At 38.3% G+C, this 19485-nt stretch overlaps 1 protein-coding gene across 1 annotated transcript; it reads left to right on the forward strand.

The window, feature by feature from the left end:
• Positions 441–19043, forward strand: LOC109229026 (NAD-dependent protein deacetylase SRT1). Its single transcript, XM_019394328.1, has 14 exons — positions 441–718; positions 2130–2159; positions 2250–2342; positions 3400–3519; positions 5907–6007; positions 6350–6458; positions 12119–12198; positions 12377–12455; positions 13386–13439; positions 14084–14180; positions 14754–14836; positions 15730–15797; positions 16674–16779; positions 18546–19043. The coding sequence occupies exons 1-14, from the start codon at positions 620–622 to the stop codon at positions 18837–18839; spliced, it is 1413 nt and encodes a 470-aa protein (XP_019249873.1). The 5' UTR covers positions 441–619; the 3' UTR covers positions 18840–19043.

Genomic DNA, 19485 nt, shown 5'->3' on the forward strand with positions numbered 1-19485 from the left:
TGAGAAGCCTTTATAACCACACAAATGTCATGACCCCACAAAACTTTTACTGCTTAAGCTTTTAAAACCACAAATTTTCAAAAGTTTCTTTTTTTTTCCTTAAATTCCGTCACCAGTCAAACTAGCTCATCTAAATTGAAAACGATAAGGTATATTTTATTGATTAGGGAGCGGCTAAAAAGTACATACCTCCAAAAATTTGGTGGGATGGAGTGGCCGGTGAATAAAAAGAGAAGGAAGGGTAAAAAGGAAGAGTGCCTTTGATAGGATTAGAACCTAACCTTAAGAAAGTAAAAATTTCCAATTTTGGTATTTGGGGTCTCGTGACAGTGAACTACTCCATAATAAATACCTTTGAGGGGCCCCTGAAAAATAAATTATTAGATACAGTGACAATAAATCTTTAAAAAAAAAAACATTATAAATTAAATAAACAGAAACGGAATAAATGAGCATAAAGGAACAAGGTTGCAAAAAAGTAAGCACTTAGACCATCTTTACTACAACAGAAAGGCTCCTCTTGTATTCCTCTGCTTCCATTCTTCAGTGATCAATCAAACTAGTAGTACTCTTTTCCTAGGGATAAAAGGAAAAAGAACAGATTGTAGCAAATACAAACATGTCTTTAGGTTATGCTCAGAAACTCTCATTTATAGAAGATGTGGGCAATGTTGGAATGACTGAATATTTCGACCCACCTCACGTTTTGCAAGACAAAGTGAGATATTTTTTTCTCTGCAACTCTTTTTGTTACTTATTATTATTATTATTTACTTTTAATTGTTTGATCATTTTATCTGGCTGCAATTACCCATAAATATTTGTTTAGGTTTTTGTCCTTAATTAAGAATTGAAGTTTAGAAACTGGGGTCTTCTTTGATGGCTTGATAGTTTGCATTTAGGTTTTTCATGAGATCTTGATTTAATCCCCACATTACTGAGCGTGAGATAATAACAATTTCCTTAATCTTATTAGTGATTGTTCCATTTTAAGGGGTGTATAATGATTGCATTGTGTTGGCCACGAGCAAAATGTTAAGCATGTTTAGGATTGTACCCTGTGAGTTTATGCATTTAATGTCGCGATCATTGTTCCTTTTGCTACTTTCTGCTATGTTAAGTTCTTAAGGTTTAGCATAAGTTAATTATTGATAAAAATGGATTAGCATTTGGTAATCAGTTGCTGAATCTATTGCTAACATTAGCCAGAAACCTTCTGGTAAAACTGACTAAAGTAAGAAAATGATAAGCAGCATTTCAAATCGTATGCTGCTTACGTCTTCTATAGTATTTGTTGGGAGAAAAAATGGACTATATTGAAAGAAGAGAAGAAGGAATGAAGATATCAAATAATATATAACAATCTAAGAGACTCAGGGGCGGAGCTAGGTTTAGCTAAGGGGGTTCAGTTGAATCCCCTTTATTTATACTTTGACATAGGGAAAGACGACTTTCTTTGGTTATATAAACTGTTGAATCCCCTTGATATAAGAAAATATTCTTGCGTAGAGGTAAAGGGGGTTCAAAAAGTTGCTTTAGGTCATAAGTTTTAATCTCAAATGTGGCATTATAGTATTTTTTTTTTGTATCCGCTTTCTGCTTCCACCACTTCTAAGAGCACCTGGATAGTACGCCTAACTTATGGTTGTTCATTAGGAATGGCATTTGGAATTTTGAAGTTCCCACTGCTGTGGAAGATATGCTTTCCAACTTTTCGTTATTGTGATCTAGGCAACAGAAATGAACTTAAATTTTTTGGCAGATGTATAGCAATTGTCCTTAACTGCGTACTATGTCATTGTTACCATTTCCTATTGTCATGCCGTGGTGTTGCTTTGTCTTTGTTAGAATTCTTGGACATAAATACATTATCTTGTTGTTCTCACGTTAAAGTGTAAAATTATTGGTAATAATAAAGGAAAGAACGAAAAGTAGATTTTGATTGCTGAATATTTCGATTCTGGATGTAATTTCCATCCATTATACTGTACTGATTTTCTTGATAATCAGTACTTTCTGGTGCTTGAGGATCTTCTGTTTCTTTCAGCTGCTTGTTAAAGAACAGTTAAAAAGGATGAAGCACTTTATTTTTCTGTGTTCTTACTAATTTTTTTTAAATAACTATGCAGATTGAGAGACTTGCTGTGATGATACAAAAGGTGAGTCCTTAAAGAGATGTCGTCCTAGCTATGCTATGTATAGCTTTTTCCTTTAGATGTAACCCGTTCTGACTCTTGTTTCTTTTACAGAGTAAGCATTTAGTTGTGTTTACAGGAGCAGGGATATCCACTTCTTGTGGTATACCTGATTTTCGTGGTCCCAAGGGTATTTGGACTCTTCAGGTAATATCATATATATATCAGTGAACTGCAGTGAACTGCAAACCCCTGTTTCTGAAAGCACGATTCTTGACATGTTTCTACCTTTGATACCCATGTTAAAATGTTAAGACTTCAGAATTGAATGCTTCCCCTTCGAATTTGGTCGGTCATCATCTCTGATCCTTCTTTCTACCTGCATTGTCATCTTTTTAGGCTAGATGTAGCAAACCGAGAGGATGTCTCGATCACCTGAAGGTGGTGCAGAACTTGATTTTTGTGTAATTTGATCTAGAAAAGCTATAAATAAGTGGAGGAGCAACGTGCATAATAGTGACATGAATAAATGAAAGTGGCCTTGAAAGCATGATCTATCTTACGATTGGGGGAGCTGTTTTCTCCTTTGAGAGTTATTTAAATATACCGGCATGCATGATACCTACCACAATTGAAAGAGAAAATAATATCTCAATATATGTGGTGTTGTTTGTGTATAGTGTCTAGATCTCTTATTTCATTCTGATATTGTTTTGACTAGTAATCTTCTTCACTAAGTAGGAAGAAGTTGAAAAAGACCTACAGTTTATACTTGCATAAGGAGAGAGCACAAGCATTATATTTTTTCTTGGGTATAACGGCAGTGTCTAGTTCAGTTTGCGTGCACCTCGACTATTTTATAGGTACCTGCTATCTCCCGCTAGCACAAGTATCGGGTAACTCTGCCCGTCAAGGCTTAGGAGACGAGAATACATCATCTATCGTTTTTTGCCTTTGTTGAGATTTAAACCCTGGTTTCCTAGGTTTTCACCCACTTCATTGATAGTTAGGCACACTCTTGAGTGCTCAAACATTTGTATTATTATTGTTCCTTGAGACATGTAAAGATCACTCCTATTATTTGGAGTATTTAATAGGCAACATTGCAGTAATGTGATCAGGATCAATCCACTGGTTATGATGTGAATATCTGTATATAGCATTGAAAACTTTTAACACGAATTAGAATTCTATAATAACACTGTGCAAAAGAATAACTGGCTATAATGTATCTTCTTATCCCTTTTTTTGAACTGACTTGTAGAGAGAAGGGAAAGCGCTACCAGAAGCATCTTTGCCATTTCACCGTGCAACACCGAGCATGACACACATGGCCCTAGTTGAACTAGAGAAGGCGGGTTTTCTAAAGTTTATTATAAGCCAGGTGTGGCATTATTAATTTTCTTACTATATGGGTGCACTTAACATTTGTAGGTTTATTAGTTATATCACTTCCACCATGTGTGTAGCTAGTGCTGCTATCAGAATGAAATCACAATTTCAACCCGACCGCATTCAAGTTTTTCTTTTTTGTGATTAGTCATTTAATTGTCCATTTACATTCCTGGGAGAAATTCCTGTTCTGCCTCTTCCAATTTCCTATGGAGTTCCTCTCCGTTAAAGTAGGAGATAAGCTGCTCTATGCTCACTCTTCTTGCTTGGTGTCTATGCCCAAAGATACCTCTCTCTTTGTGCCACGTTAACCGATAGCTAGGCTTTCAATTGAATAAACCCATCAATTTTGACATACATTGCCTTGAAAGAGTATCATACGCTAGCTGTATGAAATAAATAAAACAACCTTTACTATGGTTCTGATACTGTTACTGAGTTTATTTGGCTCTGGTTCCGGTCACTAATTGTAATATGTTACTAGGAAGACCATGCTAATTCAGGTAAGCTACTAAACTTGTGATTTGCATAATTAAAGGCCTTTTGAGCTTACTTTTCTAAATAGATGAACCATGGTCTACCAATATATTAAAGTTGGATGCTGGTGAGACTGAAGACTTAATCATTGAGTTCAATTTAGATCCTTTTACCCATTTTCATAGCACCATTTGACCGTATGCATGGTTAACTCTTCTTTTAGCCAACTTCAACTAATCCATAGTGATATAATCATTAACCAGCAACTAAATCAACACCTACACGGTTGTCGTTCCACCTCTGAATGCTTTGACTGAGATGACTGTTCTATTTCTTTTACTTTGGGACCCTTTCAAGTGTTTCTAGCCTTATTTTCTTTGGTATCCACTGCTCATGGAGAATTGACAGCGTGGGTTGCCCCTTATTCTCATCTATATTTATTTGTCGATTGGCTCTGGTGATAATCTTTTGGTGTAGATATATCTTTGCTGTCTGGATTCAAACATGCTTTGTGTTTTACTTGCGGTACATCTGGTCATTAGGGATCCTCTGTATTAGCATGCCAATTTCCGTGGTTAGTGCAAAGAAGGGACATTCCAGTGAATGGAAGATTGAGCATCGATAGGGACGAATCTAATCCATAAATGCTGCATCGATCGTTTATAGCAGTGTTCCTTGGAAAAAGCATTTATCACCAACTTTTAAAAAAGAAGAAGAGAGAGATCTATTTAACCAAACCAGCCTCTATTTTCCTTAATTTGATGCAATTGGTCAACGACTCAACTAGAATTGAAACAATTTAATTTGATGAAATTAATCAAAGTTACAACATTAATTCTAGAATAAGGTGGAGGGAAGTGAATCTGGACATTTTATTCTGAATGAAATGAAGTTGGCTTATTTGTGATTGCGGGAGTCGTTGCAGAATTTGTTCATTGAAATATATGCTTCATGAGTAGTCTCATTGTTTGCATTTTGTTATCCTTTCAAATTGTAACCTATGTTTTGCAAGTTATGAGAATCACAAATGCTTATATGCTGCACTTTACTCGAAGAAAATGAAAAAAAATGGATCTTGTTTAAACTTCATCACCAGTTACTAATATAAAAAAGCTTCATCATTTAAACTATATAATGATGATAGAGCTCTTTTGCTATGCATTTGTGTGCTTTTAGCATACAATTCAGACTCTTCATTTTCATGACTTGTGAGAATGAGCCTTTGCGCAACGATGGAGTTGCTCCTTTGGTGACCTGTAGGTCATGGACTCGAGGAGGGGAAACAACCTCTCTGCAGGAGTCTTAGGGGAAGGTTGCATATGATATGTGCCCACTCTCCCCCTACCCACGCAGGCACGCACCCACGATCCAGTTAGCATTTCGTGCAGAGTAATTTCGTTCTCTGCTCCCAAGATTTGACTGAAATGAGCCTGAATACGGTGGGGGATATAGAGGATTCATATAGCCAACCTTAACTAGTTTGGAATTGGTGAAATTGATAAATTGATGTCTTCATTTATGTTTTGCGCTGTTCTGAGTGTCTTTACTGTTGGCCAAACAGAAGCAACAGAACGAAGACATCTTAATTCCAATTTAATCAAAATTGTTGGGTGTACTTTATGGCTAGTGCTGTAGATGCATTCCATTACTCCTTCCAAACTTTTTCCATTTCCCCCTCAGCCCAACAAACTTAGTTCAACCAATCAGAGAGAGAGAGAGAGAGCCTAGTTATTTGTGTTTAAAATATGACATTTCACTTGACCAAGGTATGTTTATTCTACTTAAAATATAAGCCTCAGATTCCAATTATGTAGTTTCAACTGTCTACTTCCAAAAAAGTTCAGATTTATTTTCCTTGGTATAATATTCAAGTGTCACATCATACTTATTTGAAAATGGTAGAACATTGATGGCCTCCATCTTCGATCTGGAATTCCAAGGGAGAAGCTTGCAGAATTACATGGGGATTCTTTTATGGAACTATGCCCTTCTTGTGGAATTGAGTAAGACTTCATCTTTTTCTGCAGCACAATATCCTGCTTTTTCGGAAACAGTCTCTCTACGAATTCACAAGGTAGGGGTAAGGCTGCATACACACTACCCTCACCAGACCCCACTTGTGGGATCACACTGGATTTGTTGTTGCTGATGTTGTTGTTGTTGTACTATCCTGCTATTATGCATGTTCCCACAGTTCACGTGACTCTTTTGGAGCCTTTTGGTATATTCACACTCATGTATAGCCGTTCATTTTTTGTTTTATTTTATGTATGCTGCTCTATTGCTTCTTCGTAACGATATGGTGATTGCTTATATGAGTCTATTTTATGAATTGACCCATGAAGGTATATGAGGGATTTTGAAATAGAAACTATTGGGTTGAAGGAAACTGCACGACATTGTTCCAAGGTGGGCTGTGGTGCCAGACTTAGAGACACAGTTCTTGACTGGGAGGTAATGACAAACAGCAATGTGTTTAATGACAAAGTCCTAGGATCTGAGTTTCTCTTTGTAGTTGTACAGTGACATTCCACTGCCCTTTAATAGTGACCGTAAAGATATGGTCTTCTATAAGCAGAAATATGACGACATTAGTCCATTTTTCCTAATGAAAATCAATCCCTACCTAACTAAATGTATTGATGGCTTTGGTATTTTTCACTGTATCTGAACTTCAACTAGATTACCTCACTACTTCAAAGAAAAAAAAGAAGAAGTGCCAACATCCCTGTGAAGGATATTATGCATGCTCGATCTTGTGTTACTGATTCTAAATGTAAGTTCTGTGATAGCTGTTAGAATAGTCATGTAAATAGGAGTAAATAAATAACCCTAATCCAATATATATTAGGAGTAGGACATGTTATGTGTGTATATATATAGGACTCATTGTAACATATGTTAATACATCAATAATATAATTTCTCCTGTGCTTTCTCACATGGTATCAGAGCTATCGTGAGATATTTATCGCTGTGCATAAATTCCAGCGACTCCGGGAAGAAAAAAAAAAACCTTTTTTTCCGGCAAAACAGCACTGTCCGCAAGAAAAATTCAATATCCGTCGGTGTTGTGCAAAAACCAACACCACCATGAGATAGATCAGCTTCCGGCGACCAAACCACAAAAATTTCTCCGGCAGAACCTCTCCCACGCGCCCTCACGCGCCGCCGGAAAATATTTTCCGGCGAGTCTCCGTCGTCACGCGCCGGCGCATGAGGCCTCTTCCGGCCATTTTTTGGCCGAGCTTCTTCAGGACAGCCTGGTCGCACAGCAATTCCGACCCTACCCATCCTGTTTTCGTTTGATTCCGACCACTTTGAGTTTTTCCGGCGACTACACTGATTTTTCCGGCAGCTACAGTACTTTTCCGGCAAACACAGTGTTTTCTTCATCTGTTTCAGAGAATTTTCAGTTGATTCTTTTTGTTATTTGGTGATAATCCAACCATGTCTTTGGGAGTCGATGCTTTCGGGTCTAGAAACCCGGGTTCTGGCAGTTCCGGTGTTATGATTACCTCAGAACCTTTAATGGGAGGTTCAAACTACTTAGATTGGGCTTCATCTGTCGAGTTGTGGTGTAAAGGTCAAGGAGTTCAAGATCATTTAACAAAAAAGGCTAGCGAAGGTGATGAAAAGGCCAAAACACAGTGGGAGAAGGTCGATGCTCAGTTATGTAGTATCCTGTGGCGATCTATTGATTCCAAGTTGATGCCCTTGTTCCGTCCATTCCAGACATGTTATTTAGTTTGGGAAAAGGCTCGTAATCTATACACTAATGACATATCTCGTTTCTATGATGTAATATCGCGAATGACAAGCTTGAAGAAACAGGAATTAGATATGTCTACTTACTTGGGACAAGTTCAGGCAGTCATGGAAGAATTTGAGACGTTGATGCCAGTTTCTGCTAGTATTGAAAAACAACAAGAGCAACGACAGAAGATGTTTCTAGTTCTTACACTCGCTGGACTCCCTAATGACCTTGATTCAGTACGTGACCAGATTTTGGCTAGTCCAACCGTCCCCACAGTTGATGAATTATTCTCTCGATTACTTCGCCTTGCTGCAGCACCTAGTCACCCAGTGAGCTCATCACAGACACTTGACTCATCTGTCCTCGTATCCCAATCAGTGGACAATCGGGCATCTCATACTATGGAGAATAGACGAGGAGGAGGTCGTTTTGGAAGATCTAGACCCAAGTGCTCCTATTGTCATAAACTTGGACACACTCGTGATGTATGCTATTCTTTACATGGCCGCCCAACCAAAAATGCTTATGTTGCTCAGACTGAGACTACAGGTAACCAGGGATTTTCTTTATCTGAAGGGGAGTATAATGAGTTCCTTCAGTATCGAGCAAGTAAGCAGACATCTCCACAAGTAGCTTCTGTTGCTCAGACTAATACTTCTGTTGCTGGTAATTCTTTTGCTTGTGTTTCCCAGTCTAGTCCTCCTGGACAATGGGTTGTGGACTCAGCCGCTTCTGATCATATCTCTGGTAATAAATCACTTTTGTCAAATATTGCGTATTCACAGTCTCTTCCCACTGTTACTTTAGCCAATGGGTCTCAAACCAAAGCAAAAGGAGTTGGACAAGCGAATCCCCTACCCTCTGTCACTCTAGATTCCGTTCTCTATGTCCCTGGCTGTCCTTTTAATCTTGCATCTGTTAGTCGTTTGACTCGTGCCCTCCATTGTGGTATATATTTTATTGATGATTCTTTTATTATGCAGGACCGCAGTACAGGGCAGACGATTGGAACAGGACTTGAATCAGAAGGGCTTTACTACCTTAACTCCCTAAAATCCTCCAAGGCATGTCTAGTTACAGATCCTCCGGACCTAATTCACAAACGTTTAGGACATCCAAGCTTATCCAAGCTTCAGAAGATGGTGCCTGGTTTGTCTAGTTTATCCACATTAGAGTGTGAGTCATGTCAGCTCGGGAAACATACCCGAGCCTCCTATCCTCGTAGTATTGAGAGTCACGCAGAGTCTATTTTTTCTTTAGTTCACTCTGATATATGGGGTCCTAGTAGAGTCAGTTCAACCTTGGGATTTCGTTATTTTGTTAGTTTTATTGATGATCATTCAAGATGTACTTGGATTTTCTTAATGAAAGATCGTTCTGAGTTGTTTTCTATATTCCAGAATTTTTGTGCTGAAATTAAAAATCAATTTGGTGTTTCCATTCGCACTTTTCGCAGTGATAATGCCTTAGAATATTTATCCTCTCAATTTCAGCAGTTTATGACTTCTCAAGGAATTATTCATCAGACCTCTTGTCCTTATACCCCTCAGCAAAATGGGGTTGCAGAGAGAAAGAATAGGCACATCATTGAGACTGCTCGCACACTTCTCATTGAATCTCATGTTCCGCTGCGTTTTTGGGGCGATGCAGTTCTCACAGCTTGTTATTTAGTTAATCGGATGCCTTCCTCTCCCATCCAGAATCAGATACCGTATGCAGTATTGTTTCCCCAATCACCCGTATACTCTGTTCCCCCTCGTGTTTTTGGGAGCACTTGTTTCGTTCATAACCTAGCCCCTGGGAAAGATAAGTTAGCTCCTCGTGCTCTCAAGTGTGTCTTCCTTGGTTATTCTCGTGTTCAGAAGGGATATCGTTGTTACTCACTTGATCTTCGTAGGTACTTTATGTCCTCTGACGTCACATTTTTTGAGTCTAAACCTTTCTTTACCTCTTCTGACCTTTCTGACCCCCTTGATATATCTGAGGTCTTACCTATACCGACCTTTAAGGAGTCTACTATAGCTCCTCCTTCACCTTCCGCCACAGAAGTCTTACCCGAGTCTCCTATAGCTCCTCCTTCACCTTCCGCTATAGAAGTCTTATCCATTCCAACCGTTGAGGAGTCTACTGCCACAGGAACACCACTTTTGACATATCATCGTCGTCCGCGCCCAGCATCAGGTCCAGCTGATTCACGTCCTGCACCTGACCCTGCTAATACTGCGGACTTGTCTCCTCTTAATCAACCGATTGCACTTCGGAAAGGTATACGGGCCACCCTTAATCCTAATCCCCATTATGTCGGTTTGAGTTATCATCGTTTGTCATCACCCTATTATGCTTTTCTATCTTCTTTGTCCTCTGTTTCCATCCCTAAGTCTACAGGTGAAGCATTGTCTCATCCAGGATGGCGACAGGCTATGATTGACGAGATGTCTGCTTTACATACGAGTGGTACTTGGGAGCTCGTCCCTCTTCCTTCAGGTAAATCTACTGTTGGTTGTCGTTGGGTGTATGCAGTCAAGGTTGGTCCGGATGGTAAGGTTGATCGTCTTAAGGCTCGTCTTGTTGCCAAAGGATATACTCAGATATTTGGGCTCGATTACAGTGATACCTTCTCTCCTGTGGCTAAGATAGCATCAGTCCGCCTTTTTCTATCCATGGCTACTGTTCGCCATTGGCCCCTCTATCAGCTAGACATTAAGAATGCTTTTTTACACGGTGACCTTGAGGATGAAGTTTATATGGAGCAACCACCTGGGTTTGTTGCTCAGGGGGAGTCTCGTGGCCTTGTATGTCGCTTGCGTCGGTCACTTTATGGTCTAAAGCAGTCTCCTCGAGCCTGGTTTGGTAAGTTCAGCACAGTTATTCGAGAATTTGGCATGATTCAGAGTGAAGCTGATCACTCTGTATTCTATCGGCATTCTGCCTCGAGTCTCTGTATTTATCTGGTGGTCTATGTTGACGACATTGTATTACCGGCAATGACCAGGATGGTATTACTAAATTGAAGCAACATCTCTTGCAACACTTTCAGACTAAGGATCTGGGCAAACTAAAGTATTTTCTGGGTATTGAGGTCGCTCAGTCTAGCTCAGGTGTTGTGATCTCACAACGAAAGTATGCCTTAGATATTCTTGAAGAGACAGGAATGACAGGTTGTAGACCGGTTGACACTCCGATGGATCCGAATTCTAAACTTATGCCAGGACAGGGGGAGCCTCTTAGCGATCCTGCAAGATATAGACGGTTGGTTGGTAAATTAAATTACCTTACAGTGACAAGACCTGACATTTCCTTTTCTGTGAGTGTTGTGAGTCAGTTTATGGATTCTCCGTGTGATAGTCATTGGGATGCAGTTGTTCGCATTCTTCGGTATATAAAATCAGCTCCAGGCAAAGGTTTATTGTTTGAGGGTCGAGGCCATGAGCAGATCGTTGGATACTCAGATACTGATTGGGCAGGATCACCTTCTGATAGACGTTCTACGTCTGGATATTGTGTCTTGGTAGGAGGAAATTTGGTGTCCTGGAAGAGCAAGAAACAGAATGTGGTTGCTCGGTCTAGTGCAGAAGCAGAATATCGAGCGATGGCTATGGCGACATGTGAGCTAATTTGGATCAAACAGTTGCTCAAGGAGTTGAAATTTGGTGAGATTAGTCAGATGAGACTTGTGTGTGATAATCAAGCTGCTCTTCATATTGCGTCAAATCCAGTGTTCCATGAGAGAACTAAACACATTGAGATTGACTGTCACTTTGTTAGAGAAAAGATACTCTCGGGAGATATTGCTACAAAGTTTGTGAAGTCGAATGATCAGCTTGCAGATATTTTCACCAAGTCCCTCACTGGTCCTCGTATTAACTACATATGTAACAAGCTCGGTACATATGATTTATATGCACCAGCTTGAGGGGGAGTGTTAGAATAGTCATGTAAATAGGAGTAAATAAATAACCCTAATCCAATATATATTAGGAGTAGGACATGTTATGTGTGTATATATATAGGGCTCATTGTAACATATGTTAATACATCAATAATATAATTTCTTCTGTGCTTTCTCACAATAGTATTTTGATGCACATCTAATTTGTAAAAAGGATTAATACGAAATAGAATTTATAGTTTTTATGGATTCTCAGTAACTTGTAGTCAACATTGCATAACCAGAAGTTTGACTGGTTGTAGCCTCATGAGCATCCAATGATTAAGTCAAAAAGTTGTAAAAGTTTTGAGGATTTACTTTTTTCCTGCTATTTGGGCCAAAGCGCCAAGATCGTTATGGCCAAAAGATGACTCCACCTATGACTCTGTTGTTGACCTCATCCTGTCCCCTCCCGTGTTTTTGTCCTCAGGATGCTCTACCTCCAAAGGAAATGAATCCAGCTGAGAGGCACTGCAAAATGGCTGATGTTGTGCTATGTCTAGGAACAAGGTAATGCTAAATTATCTATTTGACTGCCTCCATAATCTTGAATTCTGATGCATGATGCTAAAATAATGATTTCTTACAGTGTTTGTCGACGCTCAACTGTTAAACCATTTACTTCCATCATTCTTCGGGCTTAATCATGTCATGTCAGAAGTGAACATGACTTGTTTTACTCTTGCAGTTTGCAGATCACCCCTGCCTGTAATTTGCCTCTAAAATCACTCAAAGGTGGTGGAAAGATTGTAATAGTTAATCTTCAGGTACATTATTCCTTGTCCCAAATGTAACATCAGTGAACAATTATCGCACATCGACCTAGTTGTGATGACAGAACATGCACCAGAGAGCCTCATATTCCCATTTCCGCCCCCAGGAAAAAGAAAAAAAAAAGAACAGACAACAGCCATAGAGATGTCAGATCTTTTACTAGTGGCCTGTAAATAAGTTTGCCAAATCACTTTCCTGCATCAAAGAACAGTTTGCAACTGTTTTTAGAGTGTAAGCCTTTTATTTCACCTCATGTTCAGGAAATATCTTTATGAAGGCCACTAAGGTTTAATTTTCACAATCCAAGATGTGGGGATCCAAAAATGCAAGACTTGACTAAACAGCAATAATAATGGTTCCACAAGAATTGAACATGAGCCAACATGAAGGAGAAGGAGGTGTTACTTACGAACTGTCAGCTTGACTTTTCGATCTTTCTGTACTGCCACGTTTTAACCAAAACCAGCAAATGTTACTTTCTGTCCTCAAATAAATGCAGTTGTTTCTTCCTCAATCACTGAATCATATAGGTAAAGCAATCATTTTCCTTACAATGCACATATGGGGCTCCTAGCTTAGTCTGCTGTACTTTGCCATGATAAAGTATTCAGGACTTGCTTATCAGAGCCACAAAGAAAAAAGATCAAGGATTTCAGGTTCTTTAGATGCTTAAGCTTGAATTTTCTACTAGGTCAAATATAAGAGGGTCTCTGAGGGAATAAGAAAGAAAAGCTTTAAAAGTTCCATAACCAAAATGTTATAGAAGATTAGGTGAATATCTCTAGCTCATATATTACGGTATCCTGTCAATGACTGTACTTGAAAATACTCTCTACCAATCAATCTATGGAAAACGATGCTGGATTAATAGGAGCTCATCTGTGGCCTTTATCTTATTTCCCTCTTCCATTTTTTTTTTGCAGAAAACTCCCAAGGACAAGAAAGCAACCATGCTGATTCATGGCCTTGTAGACAAGGTATCATATTTGTGTTGTTGTATGATTGTATCCCCTCGGAGCTACAATGCCGCTGACAGTTATTGTGGTACATAGTTTTTTAATTGGAAATATGATAGTTTTTTAATTGGAAATATGACTATTGCTTGGTAAGCTTTCACATGTAGAATTACTAAATGGGATTTTCTACCTTCATCTGGCTACTTGACTTAGCAGGTGCTAAACCGCTCGCTAGCCAAAAGTGAACATTGATTCTTTTGGCAAGTTCTTATTGAGCAATCTTCATTCATCCTGCTTGGATGATACAGGACAATTAGGGGTATCGCAACCCCCCCCCCCCCCCCCAAAAAAAAAAAAAAAAAAAAAAACAGTCCTTAAAGTGACTTACAAATAGTTTTGTCTGAACCACCACACTACCATTTATGACTCCCAGGAATCATGTTTTCGATAGCTTTAGTTAACATATTGGGTTTGGTTCTACAGAATCAATAGCTGAATGATGACACTGGTTCTTTTAGTCTACCTCGTTTCAAGTTTGGGAGAATAGGGTGTTGCGCTTTGTTCACATGTTCACTTATGTTTTTCCCTGCAGTATTTATCTGAAAAAGATTTATGGTTTTGATTGATCCTGTTTCCAAAATGTTTACTAACATGGCTATGAACAGGTAATTGCAGGAGTCGTGGAATTCCTCAGTCTGCGAATCCCACCATTTATTAGAATTGATCTTCTCCAGACCATTTTTACTCAGGCCTTAAGTCTTGGTAACTCCCTAGATTTGTGCTTATCTTCTTTTCATTTGTTCATTTAGCATTCTGAAGTCCTAGAGCTGAAAAGACATTTTCACTTGCACTGTGATTTTTATTTTGCAAGCAATATCGGTGCGTGTGAATGTGCATTTTCACTTGCACTGTGATTTTTATTTTGCAAGCAATATCGGTGCGTGTGAATGTGCACAAAGCAAGTTACAATTTACGAAAATTTGGTCAATTCTTCTTCATCTTCTGCAGATACAAGTGAAAAAGTGAAGAAAGGAATTGCACGTGTATACCTTAGTTCTTGTAGAATATTTGGGAAAGATGCCAAAAAATTGCTACCATTTTTTGTTCCTCCAACTTGAAACATAGAATTTGTCAGGGAATTCCTTTAAATGAAGTGAAAAATATAGCTTATTATTTTTGCCGTGTTAATATATCTGGTAAATAATATTGGACGTGGCCACAAATAGTACTATAGAAAATAGAAGAGAGGTCTGATCAAATTTCTAATTAGTCCTCTTTGGAGCAGGTCATTCATTAAATATGTCTTTTGATCTATCTGATTTACTTATTTTGCAGATAAAAAATATGTAAATTGGACCCTTACTGTGGCAAGTGTCCATGGAAGTAGGGCACCATTGCCTTTTATCAAATCTGTAGAGGTGAGTTAATAGCTGCGCCACAGATTCTGTTTATTATGTTGAATAAGCATGTATTTGTTTCTAGAGGGTAGAGTTTTGGAGGCTCACTGTTGCTGTGAAACCTCCAAGACACAACAAACTAGAAAGAGAAAAAAAACATGGAAACTAATAACAGGCAGTAACAGTGGCAGTTGTGGTGGCATATTCAGTGGTAGAAGCAAGCATTATCCACCGATAGACCACAGCCATTACGAGTTTTTCCTTTGATATATTTGATTTATGATGTAGACTTGATTGAGAATTGGATGATCTATCACTTTGAGACTTGGTGAAATGGCCCTGTACCCTTGCAGTAAGATCGAAGTAGTTAGACCTTCCTTTCGCAGCCTTTGCCTAAAAGAGCACGGAATTCATTAGTTAGATCTTGCCTCTTTGGAGGATCTCTAGCTCTGTTCATTTATCCTGTGCATCTCTTGTTTGAGGTATGCAGATCGAAGGCTTTAGGAATCTGTTGTGATACCCTATGAACCAAGAGACGACAATGATAAATGGGATCTAAAAATGTGAGAAGGGATGTGCTAAGCAAAAAAGAGTGTGAAATAGTCCTACTGTAAAGAGTCTTGACACTACTTCAACTTCCCTCTGAGTTTCTTCTGTCACTTTAATGAAGCAGTTACTTTTTGAGTGGATTGTGAGTAGCTTAGACCTTTTTGAATTGTCAGTGAGTAATGGAAGTTGTTTGTTATAGTGCTCGTTTTATAGTCCTTTGTCTAATTTGCAGGATTCATTTAAAAACAGGTCTCGTCTTTCTTCTCCTTCACTTAATGATTGTCATCAGTAGTAGTCCTTAGCCCTCTTAAACTTTCTGGGTTTACTATGATAACATCTCTGCTGCTTTTGAAATGGACTTGTAGGTTTCTTTTTCAGAATGTCAAAATATGAAAGCAACTGTTCTGCATAAACAACCTCTTCAGCTAAAAAGGTAGTTTCATAATTCTTGAAGCTGTAATATTCAGTGTGAAAGATAACCTCGATATGTCTCTGTTATACATGCTCTTTTGGCATAATTTCTCCAATAAGTCAAAATATTTTGCTCTTGTATTAGTAATTCAAGATTGTATACTTGAGGTGTTATGATATCATATAGAACATGTAATTAGATTGTCTACCAATCTGGATCTGACATTTTCCAGAAGTTATGGGATTTAAAAAAAAAAAGATGTTATCATTGTCGGCCAAGAACGCATCCAAGAATAATTCTAACAATCATTGCTTTTTCCTCTCTTGTTTACTTCACATTACTAAAGGGTCTAACATACCAAAAGGAAAAAAAATGAAGAAATATAAATTGAACACATAAAAAAATCGAGCAACGGTGAAGTTGTCTCCGTGTGACCTAGGTCACGGGTTCGAGCCGTGGAAGCAGTCACTAATGCTTGCATTAGGGTAAGTTGTCTACATCACACCCCTTGGCGTGCTGACCTTCCCCGGACCTTGTGTGAACGCGGAATGCCTCGTGTACCGGGCTGTCCTTTTTTTTTACATAATAAAATGGAATGAATATCATTTCAGCAGCTTCCGAGTTTTCTAAGCAAAAACGGAAAAAGAAAAGAAAATTCCGAGTTGATATGAAAAACTAGCATGTTAAAGTCAAATTTATTGATGAGGAAAAAATAAAAATAAAAATAACAAAGTGCGGAATCTTGACCATTGATTTTCTTGATCAAAATTTTGAATTATTTCCGCGGCATATGACGGTTTTCCTTTTTAATTATTGGTGAGGGTTTATTTCATATGTTCACTATTATAAATTCTATCAGATTTGAAACGCTCTTATTCAACTCCTATTGCTTGTCAGGCGGACAGTTAAGAATGCAAATCCTTTTAACGTTAAGTTGAAATTGAACTTCAGTGATGGCTGCAAGTGTTCATCGGCTGAAATCAAGATTCCAGTTGATTTTAAGGTGAGAGGACATTGCACAATTTTCTTCATTCAACCATCCTTGCTTTGGTTAACCTCTGGCCACACTGTTTTAATGCTTACTCCCTCTGTTCCAGTTTATGTGAACCTATTTCCTTTTTGGTCCGTTCCAAAAAGAATGAACCCTTTCTAAATTTGGTAACAATTCAGGTTAAACTTACAACTCTACCCTTAATGAGAAGCTTTTATAACCACACAAATACTCTGGGCCCCATTTTGACTTGTTTAGGACCACAAATTCCAAAAATCTTCATTTTTTTCTTAAATTCCGTGCCCAGTCAAACAGGTTCACATAAATTGGAACGGAGGGAGTATGAGATAAATGAATGGAAGACTACTTTGTTATGACCTCTATATTAATTTATTATTGGTAAACCATGCCTAGCCAATTACATGCTACCGTTCATTCTCCTCTGTGAAAACTGAAAGAATGATAACTGATGCTCGTTAACTTCAAAACGTTGAGTGTAGATCTTCTGCAGAATCACAGTGTTCTAGACATTGTTTTATGCCCCACTGCATTAGACTCAGGGGTGAACCCGCAGGGGAGGGGAGAGGTTGCTTCCTAAAAAGAACTGGGGTTGGCTCCTCGCCTTTGATTCCTTACCCATAGCATACCATTTTCCCTTAGGCTTGGCCAATGCCCTAGGATTTTCTGCTCTAATCAGTATGCCTCTTGGTAAATTTGGTGAGCGGCTAGAAACTATTTGTACACCAAGTGTTAAAGATATTTCCTAGGCTGGTTTCTGTAACCAAAAGAAAAGTTCCAGACTTGATGCCAGCATATCCCTTTGTGCAGAGTAGACTAGATTACTACCAGCATATCCCTTTGATTCATGTTTAATGGCATTCTTGACTTGTGAGGTCCTTTGCTGAGTGAATTTATCTCTTTGAATTGGAACCTCTGGCTTTGATCACCTGTAGTGGCGAGACTCGAGTGTACCTAGCGATGCTCCTTGATGGAGGCAAATCATTGGTTAAATTGCAAATCGTGATATGGGTACAACGGTACAACTAGAAAAGACCAACAATTTGGTGGCACTTGACTTTACCCCAAGGCTGCTTAGCCAACAGTCTAGCTTTAGCCTTTGGCCCCTAGTTACTGGACCAACGGATTTATAACTTGATTTATTTGTGGCGTGATTAATGATACATATCTTTGCATGGCTTTTGCAAGAACAATTTAGTGATCTGATTGGAATCAGTGTCTGAAGCTGCTTTGTGTTCCCCGCCACCACTTGTCTAGAATCAAAATTATTCTACTTTATTTCTCTGAGAATCACAACTTTCTTTGAGACACCACTAAAGCATGTGCAATATAGTAATTGAATAATAAATTTTCTTCAGAACTGACCATTGTTGTAAAGGGATGAACATTTGTATTGCCCAGCGCTATCTTAATGCTTGGCTGTTGTAGTTAATGAAAATCTTTTTGATTACTGATCAAAATAAGTTGTGAAACTAGAAGCTGGAGAAGTATGAGAAACACGATTGGACAATATTTCGATATATACATTGGCAACAAATACTATACTTGCAGTCCAGTTCTTCCCCTTTCCCTTTTTCAGTAAAAGAACAATTAGATCGTTCTCTCTTTTTTTAGGGTATAACGGTTGGGAATGGTATGGAAACTGGCCTAACCCTTTAGTCTTTACTATGTATATTTTGTGACGGGTCTACTATTCTTGTTTATGAAGAATATTGATGATTGTCTGGGGGGTGACTATAACGTTTTATTCTCTCGTGCAGATTTCAGCACATGTGTTCAAGGATAATAAGGATTCTATATTACAGAATCTAAGAGAAAGCACCATCATCGATCCTAACTGTGGACAGACTGCAGTTATTGAGAAAAAGGTCATTATGGTTCCTAAAAGTGAGATCATGGTTCATGCCATTGTAACAAACATTGTCAAGTTTGACAGAAATTGTGGAGATTTAAGTAATGGCTCATTGAAAAGGAAATATGAAGGTTTTAATGGCATCATTCCCTCTAGAAAACGATCAAACGGTAGGAAACCCAGAGTTTTAAATGGAAGGTGATCACAGGGCTATACAGAACTCCTGTAAATATTCTTGTAGCAGTACTCTGAGAAAATGTTAATATGTGGAGACTGGGTGAATTTTGATAGTTAATACACTCGGTCTGGCTCTGATAGAAATCTGAAATTTCGTAACCCATTTTTTTGTATTAGGCCAAAGTTTAACTCTCATTTCTTTCTAATCCATTCTTGAAATTCATATACAGGTGTATTATTGCTGGTCCAATTTATTTTAATCTATCATGCATATATTGCAATTGAAATTGACAGTGTACCAATTTAACAGAGAGATTGAGATTCTGAGAGGGGAGAGAAACAAACGATTTTGGTGTATAAAAAATCCGAGGACTAGAAAATTTTTTTTGATAAAAACAAACAAACAAAGTTGACTCATGGTTTGTGATTATTTCTCCTAGAGTTTAATTTACGACTAAATTTGGTGTATATAATTTTTAGTGATTACATTGCATTCTTTAATTTTTGAGTATTCACTATAGCTAGCAACACTGTTTATGCAAAAGAAAGAAAAAAGTTAGGGGTCGTTTGGTAGGATGCATTAGACAAAATAATGCATGCATTAACTTTGTGTATTAACAATATCTTATTTGGTACACTTTTTGAACCATGCATTAGTTATACACCCTACT

The sequence above is a fragment of the Nicotiana attenuata genome, chromosome 7, assembly GCF_001879085.1.
Source record: "Nicotiana attenuata strain UT chromosome 7, NIATTr2, whole genome shotgun sequence".
NCBI lineage: Eukaryota > Viridiplantae > Streptophyta > Magnoliopsida > Solanales > Solanaceae > Nicotiana > Nicotiana attenuata.